Source organism: Delphinus delphis, chromosome 20 (genome assembly GCF_949987515.2).
Source record: "Delphinus delphis chromosome 20, mDelDel1.2, whole genome shotgun sequence".
In the NCBI taxonomy this organism is placed as follows: Eukaryota; Metazoa; Chordata; class Mammalia; order Artiodactyla; family Delphinidae; genus Delphinus; species Delphinus delphis.
Window position 1 is genome coordinate 15,794,152 of NC_082702.1, and position 19,716 is coordinate 15,813,867.

The 19,716-nt window shown below is 48.1% G+C and overlaps 1 protein-coding gene across 5 annotated transcripts; it reads left to right on the plus strand.

Annotated features, from left to right (window-relative positions):
• Window positions 1-4,262: 4,262 nt before the first annotated feature.
• PRODH2 (proline dehydrogenase 2) lies at window positions 4,263-19,329 on the plus strand. Of its 5 annotated transcripts, XM_069540180.1 has the most exons (11): window positions 4,263-4,478; window positions 5,273-5,403; window positions 7,852-8,048; window positions 8,139-8,277; window positions 8,360-8,446; window positions 13,922-14,002; window positions 14,089-14,244; window positions 14,347-14,513; window positions 17,336-17,446; window positions 17,835-17,920; window positions 18,816-19,329. In XM_069540180.1, exons 4-11 carry the CDS (start codon window positions 8,170-8,172, stop codon window positions 19,214-19,216), a joined length of 1,197 nt encoding a protein of 398 aa, XP_069396281.1. In that variant the 5' UTR covers window positions 4,263-4,478; window positions 5,273-5,403; window positions 7,852-8,048; window positions 8,139-8,169; the 3' UTR covers window positions 19,217-19,329. The 5 variants fall into 5 exon arrangements, with proteins under 5 accessions (XP_069396281.1, XP_059855411.1, XP_059855410.1 ...); XM_059999428.2 differs by lacking the exons at window positions 4,263-4,478; window positions 5,273-5,403 and adding an exon at window positions 7,506-7,727; XM_059999427.2 differs by lacking the exons at window positions 4,263-4,478; window positions 5,273-5,403 and adding an exon at window positions 7,507-7,775.
• Window positions 19,330-19,716: the final 387 nt, after the last annotated feature.

Genomic DNA, 19,716 nt, shown 5'->3' on the forward strand with positions numbered 1-19,716 from the left:
ACGAAGATCCCACGTGCCGCAACTAAGACCTGGCACAGCCAAATAAATAAATAAATATTTTTTAAAAACCCACAAGTGTTTGTCCACATATTATTTTTTATCAGCATAGGCTAAAATAAGTTTTTATACCACAGCACTTGAATACACAAATACATTGGAGTCCAACTGATTTCCCTTTAATTAAAAAAATACTCCATTCCTAAGAATAGAATTTTTCTAATTGTATATTTTTCCTGTTCAAAGAAGAAAACTACAGGGTATTCCCTGGCTGCCCAGTGGTTAGGACTCTGCACTTTCACTGCTGAGGGCGCACGTTCAATCCCTAGTCAGAGAACTAAGATCCCACAAGCCAAGCAGGGTGGCCCACACCCACCCACCCACCCCAAAAAAAAAGAGAGAGGAGAAGAAGAAGGAAGAGGAGGAGGAGGAGGTGGAGAAGGAGGAGGAGGAGAAGAAGGAGAAGGAGGAGGAGGAGGAGGAGAAGGAGGAGGAGGAGAAGGAGGAGGAGGAGGAGAAGAAGAAGGAGAAGGAGGAGGAGGAGGAGGAGAAGGAGGAAGAGGAGGAGGTGGAGAAGGAGAAGAAGGAAGAGGAGGAGGAGAAGGAGAAGGAGGAGAAACATACAACATTCTGTTTCCACTTTGGCTAAGGAGAAAAGGTGAATTTATTGAAACAAAACTATGAGGGGTCTATCTCTCTGTATCTCTTGGCTTTGCTGTTCTCTGTGTTGACTTCATTCTCAGGTAGAGCCTTCATTTGGGGACAAAGTTCTAGGCTGGCATTCCAGAAGCTCAGGAGCCAGAGTACATCTTTTGCCAATAGTTCTGGAAGGTCTTGGGGCTGTCTTTCGTCAGCCCAGCTTGGGTCTTACGTCCATCCCTGAACCAATCATTATGGCCAGGGAACAAAATATGTGGATAATCCAGGTCCTGGGTTGCTCAGAACCACATAAACCACTTGGGTAAGGCTCACCAAAGGAACCCCCAGGCTGTGGTTGGGTCTCTTCATGCACTTTTTACTTCCTCTTTGCTACTGTCTGAATCAATGTAACAGATATCTATTGCTTCTGTCTGCCCAGAATCGAGTCCCTCTTAATTTATATAGATATCATTGAATAAGACAAGTTCCTAATTATGCTAAGCCCCCGGATCCAGCTATACCCAAAGTCAGAGCCACTCCTGGACTATACATTCCCCTTTTCCCTTAGGTAAATCTGAATGGCGTCTTCAGTTAGTTAGTTGCAACCATAAATTACCCTCTCCCTTAAGCCAGTTTGAATGGGGTCTTTAGTAAACTGATACAGAAATGAATAATTTCCAGGGGGAAGAAACTCACTCAAATTAGTAGAGCTAAAAGGCATTTACTTCATTACTTACTAAGGGAAAAATAGTAATTACCAAATGATCAAAGTTAACATTACCAGGCATGTAAGAGATTGACATCATGGGCCTGCTGATATGAAATATTGAAGGTACAACAGTATGTCAATGATATTCCTGATTAAAGTGCATAACCTGAACCTAATCATGAGGGAGACATATTGAAATTGAAGGATATTCCACAAAACAGCTGTCCTGTAATCTTCATATATGTCAGGGTCATACAACACAAAAGAAGACTGAATTGTTCCAGCTTAAAGGAGACTAAAGAGACATAGCAACTGAGGGCAACACATATTTTCCATAAAGGGTATTATGGGGACAACTGACAAAACTGAGTAAGAATTGTAGATTAGATAACAATATTGTGTCAATGTTAATTCTATTACACTATGGTTGGGTAAGAGAATGCCTTGTTCTTAGGAAGTGTGCACTTAATCGTTTAGGGTAAAAGGTTATCATGTCTTCAATTTACTCTCAAATAACTGAGAAAAATAATGTGTGTTTATACAGAGAGATAGAAAAGGATAAAACAAAGGTAAAATGTTGACATTTGGGGAATGAGGGTGAACTGTATTGAAATGCTTTGTGTCCTTCTTAGAACTTTTCTGGAGGCCTGATATCACATCAAAATAAAAGTTGATTTTAAAAAGTGCATTGTAAAGGTGCATGACAATGTCATAGAAGAAAAGAATCGGAAGTACAACTGGGTCTCATGGGTTGTGCAAATCTATCCAGTTCTTTTTTGTGTGTGTGTGGTATGCGAGCCTCTCACCGCTGCTGCCTCTCCCGCTGCGGAGCACAGGCTCTGGACGCGCAGGCTCCGGACGCGCAGATTCCGGACGCGCAGGCCCAGCGGCCATGGCTCACGGGTCCAGCCGCTCCGCGGCATGTGGGATCCTCCCGGACCGGGGCACGAACCCGTGTCCCCTGCATTGGCAGGCGGACTCCCAACCACTGCGCCACCAGGGAAGCCCTATCCAGTTCTTTTTATCTTTCATTGGTCCCATCATCTTTTGTCTACATCCCTCAGCAGATTTCCTCCATTCTCTCCTTGTAGATACCCAGCTTCCCTCTTTGTCCATAATTATTGCTTGTACAGGAATTGACTGCCCCAGTTCTAGAGCACCACACCCTTGCCTGACTCTGAAATGTAGTGCCTTTATTCCAAATTTCAGACAGATCAAATCGGATTGGCTCAAGCTGGGTTAAGAAAAGGAGATCATAAGGGAAATGAAGACTATCTAGAGCAACAACGTGGACAGTGTTGAATTAAAAGTCAGACCCAAAAGAGAACATACTGTATGATTTCATCTCTTTAAAGTTAAAAACAGTCAAAACTGATTTGTGGCAAGAGTGGTTACCTTTGGGGGAGAGAGAGACAGTGATTAGAAAGGGACACAAGGAGGGTTTTTACGAGACTGATAATGTTGCTCCTTGACCTGGGTGCTAGTTACACAGGTGTTGTCATTTTTTGAAAATTTATCACACAATACTCGTGATATGGGCACATTTCTTTATGTGTGTTATATATCATTAAATTTTTTACATTACATCTCATAGCTGGCATTATGGTTGGAATTATAATTTTCTGATATGGTTAATAACGCTTGGTACCGTTCTGAACAAATAAATTATAATTGTCACTCTATTTACTGTATAGTTTCATTTCAGAAAAAAAGTTCGTATATTTTAAACCATACCAAAATTTTTCATGCATGCGTATTTATATTAATTTAAGATAATTATAAACTTATCTTTTTACCCATATGAATGCCTTTAACGATGTTTTCAAGTCGTTCAGGACGCGGACGCAATATCCAGCAGCATGCCTTGACGCTGGCCTCTTAAATGTCTGGAGGGTGGGAGGGAGGGAGACGCAAGAGGGAAGAGATATGGAAACATATGTATATGTATAACTGATTCACTTTGTTATAAAGCAGAAACTAACACACCATTGTAAAGCAATTATACTCCAATAAAGATGTTAAAAAAAAAAGTGTCTGTAGCGCCCTCCGTCAACGCGGCAACCAAAAACGTTTGCGCAAATTTCCAAAACTCCCACCAGGGGGCGGTACCGCCCCTTTTGGGAAGAACCAATCTACCAGATTTGTTGTGTATTGGGAGCTCAGGGGACGGGTCTGTGCTGGAGATAATAACTTGGTGGTGGTGGTGGGAGTGTCTTCTGCATGTTAAGTCGTCACTGAGCCCCAATATTAAAGGCTAAGTAGCTGTGCAGGGCATCAAGACATAGGAGACCGCAGGAGCACAGCGTGCGGGGGGATTTTCTTAAAATTGTCGCTGGAGAATAACTGTCAAGGCAGGGAGAGGTAGGAATTGAGGCTGGCGAGATGGGCAAAGATATATCACGAAGGTCATCTTATGGTGTTTGTACTTTATCCTATGGGTGATACGAAGCCACTGAATAGCTGAAATGCAACAACGGACAGACAGCATTTATTAGCAGTTTCCACACGCCAACCCCTTTTCTAAGTTCTTGTTATGTATTCTCTTCCGGAACCATCAGAATTACTCATGAGCTCAGTTGTTCTGTCATCCAGAGTTCATTCACCCTTTTCCTGGTGACCTGCAGTCTCCTCTTGGGAAGCATCGTTGCCTGGTCTCCTACTTCAGATATGCTTTGTGCTTCGTATGTAGCCCACTCTACCTGGGGCTCCACGAATAGGGATAGCCCTGGGAACTGACCAACCAGAGTGTCTTATTTTCTAAAGCCCAGTGATTGGCCTACGGGTCATCAGGTGACCCAGTCAGAACCAACGAGAGGACTCTGACCTCTGCAGTTGTTCTCCCCCTTAGAACACTGCCCTGCCTCTGAGCTAATATTAAAGCCCCTTTTACTCTCAGCAGGAAGTGGGTGGTCACCCACAGAAGGACCATCTGGGAACTTCAAGAACCTTCCCTAGCTACAGTTGAGCAGCTTGCTGTGTTCTGCCAGGAGCTCAAGGTTCCCCACCTAGCCTCTGCCCCCCACCGCACTGTCATTTTCAACTTCACTTTCTACCAATCCTAGTTCTGTGTTTCAGGTAGTTAAGAAGAAATGCTTTACCTCCTTGTCTTTAAATCGTCTGTGATCTCGACCTGGTATGCCCACCCATTTTATTCAATAAGAATTTGTGGGGCATCTAGTCCGTGCTATACTCTGGAGGATGCAAAGATAAATAGTAGATCTGGTTGTCTTCAATGTTGTGCAATTTCGCTTTGATGTATTTAGGCATGAATTTATTTGTATTTATCTTGTTTAGGATATACTTGCTTCTTGGAACTGTGGATTCATGTTTTTCATCAGTTCTGGAAAATTCTCAGCCATCATTTCTTCAAAGATTGCTGTTCCTCCGTTCTATTTTCTGCTTTTTGGTCTTTTATTAGATATTTGATGTATCTTAATCTCTCTTTCATATATCCATCTCTTTGTCTCTTTGTGCTATGTAATTTCCTCTGATAAATCTTTCAGTTCAAAAGTTCTGTCTTCAGCTATGTCTAATCCACTGTTTTAATTTTTATTGTGGGAATTATATTTGTTATATTTTTAATCTCTAAAAGTTTCATCTTTTATTTTTCAAATCCACTTTTTTCATTCCTGATACTCTCTTGTTGCTTGCTTACATTTGTGATTGTATATTTTATTTCTTTAAAAATTTTACAAAGGGCTAGTCTGTAGTCTGATTTTGACAATTCCAATATCTGAAATTCTTGCAGGTCTGAATCTTTTGTTTGTTGTTGTGTTATATTGTATTTTTCCAAAGATGGCCAAATCAAGATTTGCTCTTTACAATATGACTTGACACAGGGCAAGTTTATGACTATGGCAGAAGTGACATTGTGATTTCTAAAGCTAGGTCATAAAAGGCAGTACAACTCCTCCCTGATTCCTTTAGGATGCTCACTCTAAGAATTCCACCACCATGCTGCAAAGAAATCCAAGCATCCTGTGGAGAGGAACTGAGGCCCCCAGCCCACAGACCTGACCGAATCTCCAGCCAACAGCCAGCACCAAGTTGTCAGACACGTAAGTACAGTATCTTGAAAGTGCATCCTCCAGCCCCAAGTTGAGCCAACCCTGCTCATACTACATGGAACAGAGACAAACAACGGAACCGAGCCCTGCCCAAATTGAGAAATTGTAAGCAAAATAAATTATCTCTATTTTTAAAAGCTACCAATATTAGGGGTAGTTTATTTTGCAACAGTTGTTAACTGGAGCAGTTGCTTCTGCTAACCCTCACTCACGGTGGCTTACTTTCTTGTGTGCTTGGTGATTTTTTTTTATATATTACCAGGCTGGAACATCATTATTTTAGAGTGATTTATCTTATCTTTTAGGGCAGACCTCAAAGTTAACTACTGATGAGATTATTCCTGGGGTTTAGGGGACAAGGACATTAAATCCACACTTGGCCACTGGCTGTGTGACTTCAGACATCTTTACCTCTCTGAGGCTCCACTTTTACTATCTGTGAATGGGAGGTTGTGCATTAAAGGATTAATTTTGTCCAACTCCTGGGAGGTAACCTCTAATCCCTTAGAATATCCTGCTTGTTAGGAGTATCTTTGTTTACCTGGGGTCCTTGGGCTGTGCAGTATAAACTTGACCCCTGGAGGGGCTGGAGACTAAGGTCAGTCATATGGGAGGTAGGCCATGCCCATGTGACTGACCCCCAATAAAAAGTCTGGACACCATGGCTCATGTGAATGTCCCTGGCTGTGGCACTCCATGTGTGTTTTCGTGTTTTGTTGCTGGGAGAATTGAGCACTATTCCCTGGGCTCCGCTGGGAAAGGACAATGAGAAGCTTGCTTTGGTGTCTCCAGGACCTATGTCTTGTCTTGGCGTCTCCAGGTCGTATGTCTCCTGTGTCCCATAGCTTCTTCCCTTTGGTATTTTTAATCTGTATCCTTTCACTGTAATAAATCGTAACCACGAGTAAACCAGTTTTTCTGAGTTGAGTCCCTCCAGCGAATCGGTGAGCCTGAGGTGGTTTTGGGGATCCCTAAACACAGGGGTGATTAATGTCATATACCTCTTCAGGGGCATAGACACCAATGGGGTTGTACGTACACAAAACTTAATGATCACAGCCAGTATGTATTGAGCACATACTGTATACCAGGCTGTGTGTGTCCACGAGCTCACTGGATCCTCGTAACAACTCCGTGAGGCTGACACTATGATTCATTTCTTATTTTTATTTTATGGTGAAATGTACTGTACATTCAGGAGTGTAACATATAAACGTATGGCTTTAAAAAATACTTATAATGTGAACAACTGTGACTCCTCATCAGGTTAAGATAAAAAGGACATAGAAGCCCCCATGAGCCCCTACCCAGTTACAACTCCTCTAATCCCTTGAGGTAACCACCTTTCTGACTTTTGTGATAATAATTTCCTTGCTTGCGTTTCTTTGTAGTTTGACCACCCATGTATGTATCCCCCATACTATATTGCCATTTCATTATCCCTGCTTTTGAGTTTTTTGAATAGAACAAGACAGCATGTCCTGTCTGGCTGTTTGGTGTCTGGTTTCTTTCACACACCACGTGTGTGAGATTTATCCATGTGGTTGTGTGTGTCAGTAGTTTATGCTCTTTTCACTGCTCTGTAGTATTCTGTTGTATGACTATACCACAATGTATTTATCCATTCTCCAGTTGATGGAAATTCCCATTTGGGACTATTACAAACAATGCTGCTGGGAACATTTCTTCCTGTGCATGTTTCCTGATGCCCATGTTCAAGTTCTCTAAGATATATACTTAATATGGAACAGATAGGTAAAAGGTTATGTGCATTTTCAAATTTATTCAGTAGCACTACCTTCTCTCCCATTTTAAGATGAAGCAATTGCAACAAGAGAGGTTAATAACTTTCTCAAGGCCACAAAGCCACACTGCCTTGCTCCCAGAGCCCACATTCTCACTTAACACCCACTGGCATATGATGGGCACCTAATAACTGTGAGCTGTTATTCTGAGGGTCGTTGGGGGCTGTTTTGGGGGGTTTCCTTTCCTGTCCCCATTATTCTGAACTATGTCCCCATAAGTTAATAATTAACTGCCCCTCAAGGAGCCTGTGATCCTAAAGATTTGCCTTTCCCTGGTTACTGTCTGGTTAATCAGTCACTGCCCCTGGCCGGGCAAGGGGCACTAGGTGGACCAGCTGCCTCCAAAGCCCCCTGACCTGGTGTGGAAGTGGCGGAGGAGTCCTGATGCTCTGGACCTGTCGTGTGCTCTGCTCCCAAGCGGGGCCCTCCGCTGGGGGCTGGAAGCCCCTGCGCTTTGATGGTGGGGCCTTCCACCTCAAGAGCACAGGAGAACTGACCCGGGCTTTGCTGGTACTACGGCTGTGTGCCTGGCCCCCTCTGGTCACCCACGGCCTGGCGGTGAGCAGTGACCGTGGGGACTGGCCCAGGGGCTCCCCAGGGCCAGGCTCTGAGCCCTCGCTCCCTGTCACCCCAGCTCCAAGCCTGGTCTCAGCGACTCTTGGGGTCCCAGCTCTCGGGCGCGTTTCTCCGAGCATCCGTCTACGGGCAGTTTGTGGCTGGTGAGACCACAGAGGAGGTGAGGGGCTGTGTCCAACAGCTGCAGAGCCTAGGCCTCCGGCCCCTGCTGGCGGTGCCCACTGAGGAGGAGCCAGACTCAGCTGTCAAGACTGGGTGAGTAGGGGGCCAGGGACCAGGGTGGCCGGGAGGCTTGCAAGAAGGGGGTTAGTGGGCTCCAAACCCTGACGCCTGCTGGCTGGGCAGCGAGGCCTGGTATGAGGGGAACCTCAGCGCTATGCTTCGATGTGTGGACCTGTCACGAGGCCTCCTGGAGAGCCCCGGCCCGACTGGAAACATCCTCATGCAGCTGAAGATTACGGCGCTGATGAGCACTCGGCTCTGTGTAAGGGACCGGCAGGGTGGGAGGGGAGGGGGTGGGCGCCCCCCAGGTCCCCCTCGCTACCCCATCTACCACCCCATTCCAGAAGGAGCTAACCTCACGCGTCCGAAGGCCAGGGGGGTCCTTGGAGCTGAGCCCTGAAAGACTGGCCGAAGCCATGGACTCTGGGCAGGTAAGGAGCTCAGGCTGGGGGAGATTGAATGGTTGGTGGGGAATGTGGGGGAAGCAGAGCCCCCTGGACTTGGAGGTAGCAGGCACCCGCCAGAGGCATGTTCAAAATGTTTAACTACCTCTACTTTCCAGGTTTAGAATGGTCAGAATAAGTGTGGCTACAGACCTGGGGCATGGCTGGAATAAATGGAATAGGGGTCACCTGGGGACTCTAGGGGAGGGGCCTGGGGGCTGGGAGCTCTCAGAGGAGACACTGAGACAGCAGCTCTTTACCAGCTAGAAGAAAGTAATCAATATTTTATCAATCGACTCAGCTATGCTAGTGTGTGCTAACTAGCTGGAAGCTATGATTAGACCAATGGGTTTTGGTTCATTCATTCACTCATTTGTTTTTTCACTTCTTTTTTTTTAATTAACTGTAACTTTTGAAAAATATTTACTTTATTCATTTACTTATTTGGTTGCGCCGGGTTTTAGTCGTGTCAGGTGGGCTCCTTAGTTGTGGCACGTGTGCTCTTAATTGTAGCCGGCAGGCCCCTTAGTTGCAGCATGCATGTGGGATCTAGTTCCCTGAGCAGGGATCGAACCTGGGCCCCCTGAGTTGGGAGCACAGAGTCTTAACCACTGCGCCACCAGGGAAGTCCCTCTTTCATTTATTCTTTATTTCCATATCTTATTTCTACCTTCCCTGCCATCAGCAGCATGTATCTCTTTGTTACTGTGATTTTGTTTTGCCAAGTATATGCTCTTTGGGGGCATATTTTTCCACCATTTTATTATGAAAATTTTCAAACGTACAGAAAAGTTGAAAGAATTTTACAGTGAACACCCATATACCTGCTGCCGTTAACATTTAACTATATTTGCTTTATTTATTTATTTATTTTTAAACATCTTTATTGGAGTATAATTGCTTTACAATGGTGTGTTAGTTTCTGCTGTATAACAAAGTGAATCAGGTATACATATACATATATCCCCATATCTCTTCCCTCTTGCGTCTCCCTCCCTCCCACCCTCCCTATTCCATCCCTCTAGGTGGGCACAAAGCACCGAGCTGATCTCCCTATGCTATGCGGCTGCTTCCCACTAGCTATCGGTTTTACACTTGGTAGTGTATGTATGTCCATGCCACTGGGCTTATACTTGCTTTAAATCGTATCTATCCTTCTATCCATTCCTCTATCCATCCATCAATCCACATTTTTTTGTTGCATTTCAAAGTAAGTTGCAGACATCAGCACACTTCTCCCCCAAATGCTTCAGAACGCACATCACTAATTAGAGTTCTGTATGTATTTCTTTTCAGGTAAAATTTACATACAATGAAATGCACACATTGTAAATGTACCCTTTGATGATGAGCTTTGACAAATACACATCTGAGCAATTCAAATCCCTATCAAGGTATAGAACCTTTCCATCACTGCAGGAAGTTCCCTTGTGCCCTTCTCCATCAATGGGGCTGGGTGGGGGGTGGAGGGTATAGTTTTAAACGCACACAAGTAACATTATGGCATTCTGTTTCTTACTTTTTTCACTGAGCACTCTGATTTTAAGATCCCTCCAAGCATCTCTGTGTACATCTAATCCATTTTTTAAAATATTTATTTATTTGTTTGGCTGCTCTGGGTCCTAGCTGTGGCACGCGGGATCTTCGTTGCCGCGTGCGAGATCTTTTAGTTGTAGCATGTGGACTCTTAGTTACAGCATGTGGGATCTAGTTCCCTGACCAAGGATCGAACCTGGGCCCCCTGCACTGGGAGTGTGGAGTCCCAACCACTGGACCACCAGGCAAGTCCCTAATCCATTGTTTTTAATGGCTGCTTCTGGCCGCATGGTTTACCTCTCCTGGGATGGACACCCGGGTGGTTTCTGAGTCTCCATCATCCCAAATCATGCTGTCTGGGACCTGCTGAGGTTTCTTTTTTTAATTCGTAATTTTTAATATGTGTCACAGAACACATAGAAGCAGGACTTAGTGCTTCAAAGGATCAGCTTTGGAGTGTACCGAATTTCACCTCTTCATGAACTTCGTTTACTCATGTGAGGGCAGTGATAGTAATTTCTTCCCAGGGTGTTTTCAAAGACTAAAGCCCCTGCCAGGCTGGCATCTGCACGATGACAGAGGGGCCCTCATCCCTCTGTGTCACTAGCTTCCCTTGGCTTCCCCAACACCATCACACCTGGTGTTCCTTTTCCACCTCTGCCAGCTCATTCTCAATCTTCGTTGGGTTTTACTCTGCCTGACTCTTAAATATGGAGGTTCCCCAGGGCGAGGTCCCGGCTCACTCCTCTCTCAGTCCTTACTCCCCTCCAAGGGGCCTTCACACCCACCCCTACAGCCTGTTTCCCTGCTCTGCGCTCATGATGCCTGCCTTCTGTCTCCAGCCCCAGCCTTTCCTCTGAGTCCCTCTGGAACCTCTGCCTGGACATCCCCCAGACCCCTCACACCAACTGGGTCCCACACTGGCCTGTGTCTCCCCAAACCTGCCCCTTCCTCCTGTCCCCATCTCAGAGCAGTCCTACCACCCCCATCCCGATCCCAGGCCCCACCCATCCTTGGTCTTCACAGCCACTGGCTCCACAGCACGATTCATAACTGTCCTGTCAACGGCCATATCCCAGGCCATGGCACCTAGACAAGATGTGATAAACATGTTAAATAAATGAGTAAATGAATGGAGCAGGTGAGTCTGAAACAGAAAATTAATGGTGGAGAACTTACCACTCACAACGTGCACTGTCCTAAGTGGTTTATATGTGTTCAAGGGAAGCATTTACTCTCCGCCTGAAGATGCTGAGGTTTAAATCCCAGGTCAAGCTGTGTGATTTTATAAGTTTATTTATTTATTTATATTTTTGGCTGCGTTGGGTCTTCGTTGCTGCATGCGGGCTTTCTCTAGTTGCGGCAAGCGGGGGCTACTCTTTGTTGAGGTGCGTGGGCTTCTTATTGCTGTGGCTTCTCTTGTTACGGAGCACAGGCTCTAGGCATGCAGGCTTCAGTAGTTGTGGCACACGGGCTCGGTAGTTGTGGCTCACAGGCTCTAGAGTGCAGACTCAGTAGTTGTGGCACACGGGCTCAGTTGCTCCGTGGCATGTGGGATCTTCCCGGACCAGGGCTTGGACCCGTGTCCCCTGCATTGGCAGGCGGATTCTTAACCATTCTCCACCAGACACAGCTTGGAAGTCCCAAGCTGTGTGATTTTAGACGAATGACTTCAACTCTCTATGCCTTCACCTCTGTTTCCCCCTCTGTAAAATGGGGATGACAATAGTCCCTACTTCAGAGGGTGGTGAAGGGTAAATGAGGACCTGAAATTGCATGTGGCACCCTGCCGTCCCTCTGTGAGGGCGGCGGCTCCACCAGCTGCTCACACCCCAGAACTCTCCTGGGATGATGCCCCATAGGGAGACAATTCTCTGACTGGGGAGAAGAGCTCCGCAGGTGCCCCTCACCCTTCCCTTCTCCTGGAGAGTCTTCTCCCCCAGGATGGTATCCATACCCATCCTGTTGACCATACTGGAGCCCTAAATTCCACCTGTTCCTCTTCCTTTAACTTCCCAGTTTCTTTGAACCCAGCTGGACTCCCTGAGTCACCAGCAGGTCACATTCACCCTCGAATCCCCATAAGAGGACCCTGAACTAGGGATAGTTATTATTTCCACATTACAAATGTAACAATTCCCTAAACGTTTGTTGAACATCTACCACATTCCAGGTGCTGTGCCAGGGGTGGGGATGATGACCAAGATAAACAAAATCTCTGCCCTCGAGGTAATTACTTGCTAGTCTGGGAGGCGCAAGAGACTCTCAATTGTTAAAACCAAAGCCAAGTTGGGGCTTGCAGGGCCTCTGTGCCGAGGCGCGGGGAGTGGGGGTGGGGGTGGGGGGGTGGGAAGCGCACCCAGCCAGGAAAATCATTCTTTTTCAAGTTTAGGTTCTAGTACCCCTTGGGGTCTCAGTTTCCTAATCTGGAAATTGGGAATAATATTTACTTAATTGTTTTAGGGGATCAAATTTATTAATGCAGATAAAGTAGGTGCTTTTGAAATTGGGCTCCGAGGGCTTCCCTGGTGGCGCAGAGGTTGAGAGTCCTCCTGCCGATGCAGGCGACACGGGTTCGCGCCCCGGTCCAGGAAGATCCCACATGCCGCGGAGCAGCTGGGCCCGTGAGCCATGGCCGCTGAGCCTGCGTGTCTGGAGCCTGTGCTCCGCAACGGGAGAGGCCACAACAGTGAGAAGCCCGCATACCGCAAAAAAAAAAAAAAAAAGAAATTGGGCTCTGAGAGCTTCCCCATGTTAGTAAACCGCCTTTTCACTTGAGCTCTTTTGAAAGGTTTCTGTTTATTGTTCCCTTACAATCAAATGATCTTGGATTGAGATGGGGAGTGTGGCGCAGAGACAGACACAGAGAAACATTGCCCTCTCTTCACTCTATCCATAAGTGTGTGAAAAAATGTAATAAATGTTTAATTATACTAAAACAAAAAACAAAGCCGATATGTGACAAGTATAGACAGCCATTGTAGGGAAAAATAAGGCTGAGGAAGGGGAAGGGAAAGCCCCAGGAAGGGAGTTGCAAGTTCAAACCAGAGAAAACCTCATAGAGAAGGTGGCATTGAAATAAAGACCCTGCGGAGAGGTTGGAGTGAAGTAAGTGGACATCTGGGCGAAAAGTGTTCCAGGCGGAAGGAACAGCCAGAGCAAAGGCTCTGAGGTGGGAAGGTACCTGGCACATTCAAAGACTAGCAGGGAGGCCCGTGAGGCTGGAGGGCAGTAAGCCAGGTGGAGGGTGGGAGGAGGTGAGAGCAGAGGGGTCAGACCAGGCGAGCCTTGTGAGCTGCAATGAGGCCTTCAAAGTTCGCTGAGGAAACTGAGGTCCCAAGAGACGAATGCGAGGTAACACTTATGGCTCTTATTCTGAGCTGGCTACTGTTCCAAGCACTTTCTAGATGCTAATTCCAAGTCACGTCAGTCTCCCAGTGGAAAACGGAGCTTGGAATAACATCTGCCTGCTAGGATCGTTGTAAAGATTAAATACATAAGCTGGCATCTGAAGCCACCTATTATCATAACAGGTATTGAGCGCTCATCATATTCTGGCACTGTCCTGTCCTGTGTATGTCCAGGCACAGCTCATATATTAACCCATTTTTATCCACACAGCGACTCCATGAGGTAGTTATTATCATCACCCCCATTTTACAGAGGAGAACATTGAGGCCCAGAGAGGTTATATGATTTGTTCAAGGCCACACAGTAAGTCGTGGAGCCAGGATTCAAACTCAGATTCTGAGCTCTCAACCATTGTATTATCCCTCAGTAAATAATATCAATGTGATCCAGCTACTTTTCAGATTTCGAACAATTTCTAAACTGTTTTTCCCTTCCTGCTGGTGGGGGAGAGAAGACTTAGGCTCTGGAAGGGTCCAGTAGCCCTGAACTGCTCTTGCCACCCCCCACCCCCCACAGGACCTCCAGGTCTCCTGCCTCAATGTCGAGCAAACCCGGCATCTCCAGGCCTCCTTGAGCCGTTTGCACCGGGTGGTACAGGTAACACCTGCGGCCGCGGTCTGGCTCCGCTGCACCTGCTTGCTGGTCACTCCTGGGGGCCCGACCACAGTCTCTCTCACCCTCAGCACGCCCGGGCCCAGCATGTGAGGCTCCTGGTGGACGCTGAGTACACCTCCCTGAACCCTGCACTCTCTCTGCTGGTGGCCGCTCTGGCCACTCGCTGGAACGGCCCCAGGGAAGGCGGGCCCTGGGTGTGGAACACTTACCAGGCCTATCTGAAGGTGTGTGGTGCACTTGGGGCGGGCGGGGGGGGGGTCCGGGGGAGGGGACCGCAGGCCGGGGTCCCGGCACCTTGACCCGAAGCTGCCTCTGTGCTCTGCCAGGACACCTACGAGCAGCTGAGGCGGGATGCTGAGGCCGCAGACAGGGCTGGCCTGGCCTTCGGGGTGAAGCTGGTACGAGGGGCATATCTGGACAAGGAGAGAGAGGTGGCCCGGCTCCAGGGTACCGAAGATCCCACTCAGCCTGACTACAAGGCTACCAGTCAGAGGTGGGACTGGGGCAGGCTGGCCTCTGAGACAAATAATATTAGCATCTAACCTTTCATCAGAGCTCACTCCCCAGGGTGCTGAGTGTCCTGTGTGGGTCCACACAACACTCCCTCTCCCCAGTCCAGGACACCGTCACTTCCCACCTGAAGAGCAGCCTCCTCCTTGGGCTTCCTGCTCCCTTCTCTAACCCCCTCCCCATTCGGTCTCCACGTGCAGCCAGAGGGAACCTGCCTCAAATCTTGTCCCTCCTCAGTTCAAAATCCCCCCATGGCGCCCAGTGCACCCTTGATAACCCCCAGATCCTTGCAGCGGCCTGCAATCCTGTCCCCTCGCTCACTTCACTCCAGCCACACTGGCCTCCTTGATGACCCCCAGGGCCTTTGCACTTCCTGTTCCCGCTGCCCAGAACCTTCTCCCTCCAGACAGTGGTGTGGCTCAATCCCTCACCTCCTTAGATCTTTATTTGTTGGTACATTCTCAGGGGACCTTCCTATCAAAAACTAGAACTTTCCACACCCACTCACTTCTTCGATTTATTTTTCTTCCGGCACTTATCAGCAGTTGAGGTTTCACATTCGGTTGCTCATTATTCATCTCACCCACGGGAGCGTGGGCCCAGGAGGGCAGGGCATTCTGATTTGTTCACTGCTGAACCCCCAGTGCTTAAAATTGCGCCTGCTGTGTGGTGGGTGCTTGGTACAGATCTGTTGAAAGAATGAATAAACAACCCAAGCGGTAGATACTATTATTATCATCCCCATTTCACAGAGGATGAAATCGAGGCACAGAGAAATGGAATCACTTACCCGCGGTTGCACAGCTAGTGAGTGGCAGGGCCAAGATTTTTGGCAGACTGGCTCTAGAACCCACATTTTTACTCACCTCAAATCATTGTGAGTTCCTTGGGCCACCATCCCATGGCCCTGGGAAGAAAGAATTTATTCTTTCAGGGAATTCCCTGGCAGTCCAGTGGTTAGGATTCTGGGCTTTCACTGTTAGGGGCCCATGTTCAATCCCTGGTTGGGGAACTAAGATCATGTGAGCCGAGAGGCCGCAGCCAAAAAAAAAAAAAAAAACAGAATTTATCTTTCAATACATACTTGCTGACCACTTTATTTTTCTTTTAAATTTATTTATTTATTTATTTATTTTTGGCTGTGTTGGGTCTTTGTTGCTGCGCTCAGGCTTTCTCTAGTTGCAGCAAGTGGGGGCTACTCTTCGTTGCTGTGTGTGGGCTTCTCATTGCGGTGGCTTCTCTTGTTGTGGAGCACGGGCTCTAGGCGCACGGGCTTCAGTAGTTATGGCACGCAGGCTCAGTAGTTGTGGCTCACGGGCCCTAGAACTCAGGCTCAGTAGTTGTGGTACATGGGCTTAGTTGCTCCACGGCATGTGGGATCTTCCCGGACCAGGGCTCCAACCCCTGTCCCCCGCACCGGCAGGCAGATTCTTAACCACTGTGCCAACAGGGAAGTCCCTGACCACCTGATTTAGATCAGGAACTGTGTTGCACCCTGGTTGCAGTGGCAACCAAGGTGGCCACCAGGCCCTGTCTTCATGGAGTTTTCAAAGCCCAATTCCATTTCACAGTGGACCAAGGAGAGGTCTGTAGAATTGCAAGTACTCACCAAGCTTCCAGAGCAAGTTGCCAAGCCACGAAGGCTAAGCTTGCATCCAAGCCCATGAAGCTTCCTAGGCACATTTGTGTCCCATAGGCTTAATCATTTGGCACCATTTTTGGTTTTTTTTACTGAGATATAATTCACATATCGTAAAATTTGCTATTTTAAAGTGCACAATTCAGTGGCCTTTCGTATGTTCATAAGATTGTGCAGCCATCACCACTATCTAATTCCAGAACGTTTTCATCACCTCAAAGAGAAACCCCAGGGCTTCCCTGGTGGCGCAGTGGTTGGGAGTCCGCCTGCCGATGCAGGGGACACGGGTTCGTGCCCCAGTCTGGGAAGATCCCACATGCCGCGGAGCGGCTGGGCCTGTGAGCCATGGCCGCTGAGCCTGAGCGTCCGGAGCCTGTGCTCCGCAACCGGAGAGGCCACAATAGTGAGAGGCCCGCGTACCGCAAAAAAAAAAAAAAAAAAAAAAAAAAAGTTGAGTTCTCTAGGACTGGAATCGCTGGGTCATATGGTCACTCCATGTTTAACTTTTTGAGGAACTACCAGATGGTTTTCCAAAGTGGCTGCAGCATTTTAGACTCACACCAGCACGGTGGGAGGGTTCCAATTTCTCCACATCTTCTCCAGCACAGTACCGTTAATGTTTTAATAGAGATTTTGAATAAATAATACATTCACATGATTCAAAAATCAAAATGATATGAAAATGAACACACCGACACAGCTCACATCCGCTCCCATCACCATGTAATCACGGGGTCTCCCTGCCCCCGCAGGGGCACTCCACTCTCCTCTGGGTGTTCATTTAGCCGGTCCCCCACTTACAGACATTTGGGTTGTTACTAACCCTGCTCTGTAGACACTGCTGCAGTGAATGACCTTGGATAAATGTCATCTTGTGTGATGTGGCCCTTTGCTGTGGAGTGCCATTGTGCCAGAGGCTTTATGTCCACCCTCATCTCACTCCATCCTCACAACAACACTGTTAGGTGAACGTGGGTTGTTAAAGAGAGGAAAAAGCCTCAGAGAGGGGATGTCTTTCGCAGGGGAGGCAGGTGGGATGCAGGTACTTCCCGACTTCAGGGTCCTTGCCCTTAGGCACCCCACCTCCCAAGGACAGAAATCCCCAGTCCCTGGGGCCTAACTCTCACTTACCAGGTGTCATATGCCAGGCCTTTATCTCCCTTCAGTTACAGCCGCTGTCTGGAGCTGATGCTGACCCAGGTGTCCCATCGTGGCCCCATGTGCCCCCTCATGGTGGCTTCCCACAATGAGGACTCTGTTCACCAGGCAACCAAGCGGTATGAAGTAGGGGACTGGGAAATAGGTACCCAAAGGGTGGTGGATGTGGAACAAGGGGAGGGACAGTGTGGGCCAGTAGGTTCAAAGGGGATCTGGGGAGGATATTCAAAATATTTAACTCCTGCTACACCTGCAGGTCCCATAGGCCCTAGCTGAACAAGGCATTGCCCCTTATTTGCTGGGGCATGGGGAGGTCCCAGGGCTCCAGGGAAGAAGTGGGGACTCACTGGGGATCCTTCAGGGGGCCCAGGGCAGTGGTTATTTATCAGTGAGTTTGGAAGTACTTCAACATTTGAATAACTAGCACAGCCATATGAGCGCATCATGGCTGACTTTCAGCTCTGGATCCAGCCACTGTCTGGATTGATGATGTGGCCTTTTCTGTAGCATGTGGGAGCTGGGCATTCCTCTGGATGGGCCTGTCTGTTTTGGACAACTTCTGGGGATGTGTGACCATGTCTCCCTGGCACTGGGTACGTGAATGATCTGTCCCTCCCAGCCCCACTCCCACATCCCACCCAGTCAGCCCCAGGCCTCATTCCCTCCCAAACAGATCCCATCTTCCGTTCCCAGACAATGCCTGGCCAGGCTCCCATCCAGAGCCTGCAGCCGGTCCGAGCGCCAGACCCTTCCAGATAGATCTGTCCCATAGCTGAAGGCCTTGCGGGCCTGTGTCTCTGTGTCTGCGGTCTGTTGTTTCTGTTGGTTCTTCATCGTGGTATCTTGTCACCTGTGTGCTTTGTTTTCTTTACTGTGTTGTTCACCAGGGCCTGAGACCAGAAGATTTATGTTTTCTTCTGCCAGGTGCTGAGGGGTACAAAGTCAGTGTACCCTAACTTCACAGCTTGAGGGGTTTTTTTTGAGATATCCCAGGGATGCAAATTGAGGCTGCAAATATTTTAGGGGACTAACCCATGGCCACAACCTATCAGAGATGGATTTCTCTAGTTTTTTCCTTGCTCTGCTCATGGTCAAGGCCATTCCCCGGGAGTGAGGGAGGGTGGGAGGTTTGACTTCTTGTTATCTCTTACTTTGAGGGTCTAGATTTTTGGATTCCAACTTAATCTGGGGAAGTTCTCCTTTATAACTCTTACCGTGGTCAGGCTTTGGGCCTCCATTTCTGTACCCCCTGAGCTTTGAAGTCATTAAGTAGCAGCCCAATTTTGCCTTCAGGATAGAAATGCTTCTTGTGTAACCCTTCCTTCTCTGGATTCTCACTTTCTCTTAATTCTTGGATTAAGCATTTTCATAACTTTGAGAAGATTTTTTTTTTAATGTTTACTCCAGGATTTTTAGTTTTTTCAGTGGGAGATTTTGTCCAACCCACCTAGTCTGCCATGTTCTCAGAAATGGAAATCTCTGTTCCAGATGGGGCCTGGGGGAGCCTCTCCCCCAAACACCAGCCCACACCCTGCAACTACTCTCCCTCCAGGGCAGGCTGGCTATGCTGTGTACAAGTCCATCCCCTATGGCTCCCTGGAGGAAGTGATCCCCTACCTGATCCGGAGGGCCCAGGAGAACCAAAGCGTACTGCGGGGTGCCCGCAGGGAACAGGAACTGCTCAGTCAAGAACTTCGGCGGAGGCTGCTGGGGCGGGGCCTGAGGGTACCCCATTAGCACCCCCAGGGCTCATACGGTCAATAAAGGTCCTGAGCTGCTGCCCAGGCAGCTGCCCTGTACGGAAGCCGCCTCCTTGGGGAAGGGCTCATCTCGACCTCAGCCAGCCCAAGCTCAGGGGGCTCTGTGGCTCAAGAGAGATCTTTAGATGACCCTAGAGCATAGCAAGGGCATTGATCAAAGACTAATGAGCTCCCCCACCAACCCTGAGGCAGACGATCCTGCGATGGGCCTGGGGTCAGCTCTACTCAGCCAGCTAGTGGCTCACGCGGGAATTTGCTTTACTCCAGTGGACGCCCAGGTGAGGAGCACAGATGAAGAGCAGACACAGAGGCACTGAAATCTAGAGGCTGGGCTAAGGCCACACGTCCACGGAGGGACAGAGAGAAGAAGCAAGCCGCTCTCTCATTTAATAAGCATTTACTGAAGCTCCTTCTGAGCTAGGCTTCCAGGTGAACAGGGTTAGGGACACAACAGTGACCAAACACAACCCCAGGCCTGGCCTCACAGAGCTCTTAGTCCAGTAGGGGTAGACAGACCCATCTTCAAACAGCGACAGCCCAGGGTGGTCAGGGCTGTGATGAGGGGAGCCCAGGCAGAGTATCAGGGCAACGTTGGGAAAAGCCTGGAGGCTGTAGGAGGCCAGAGGAGA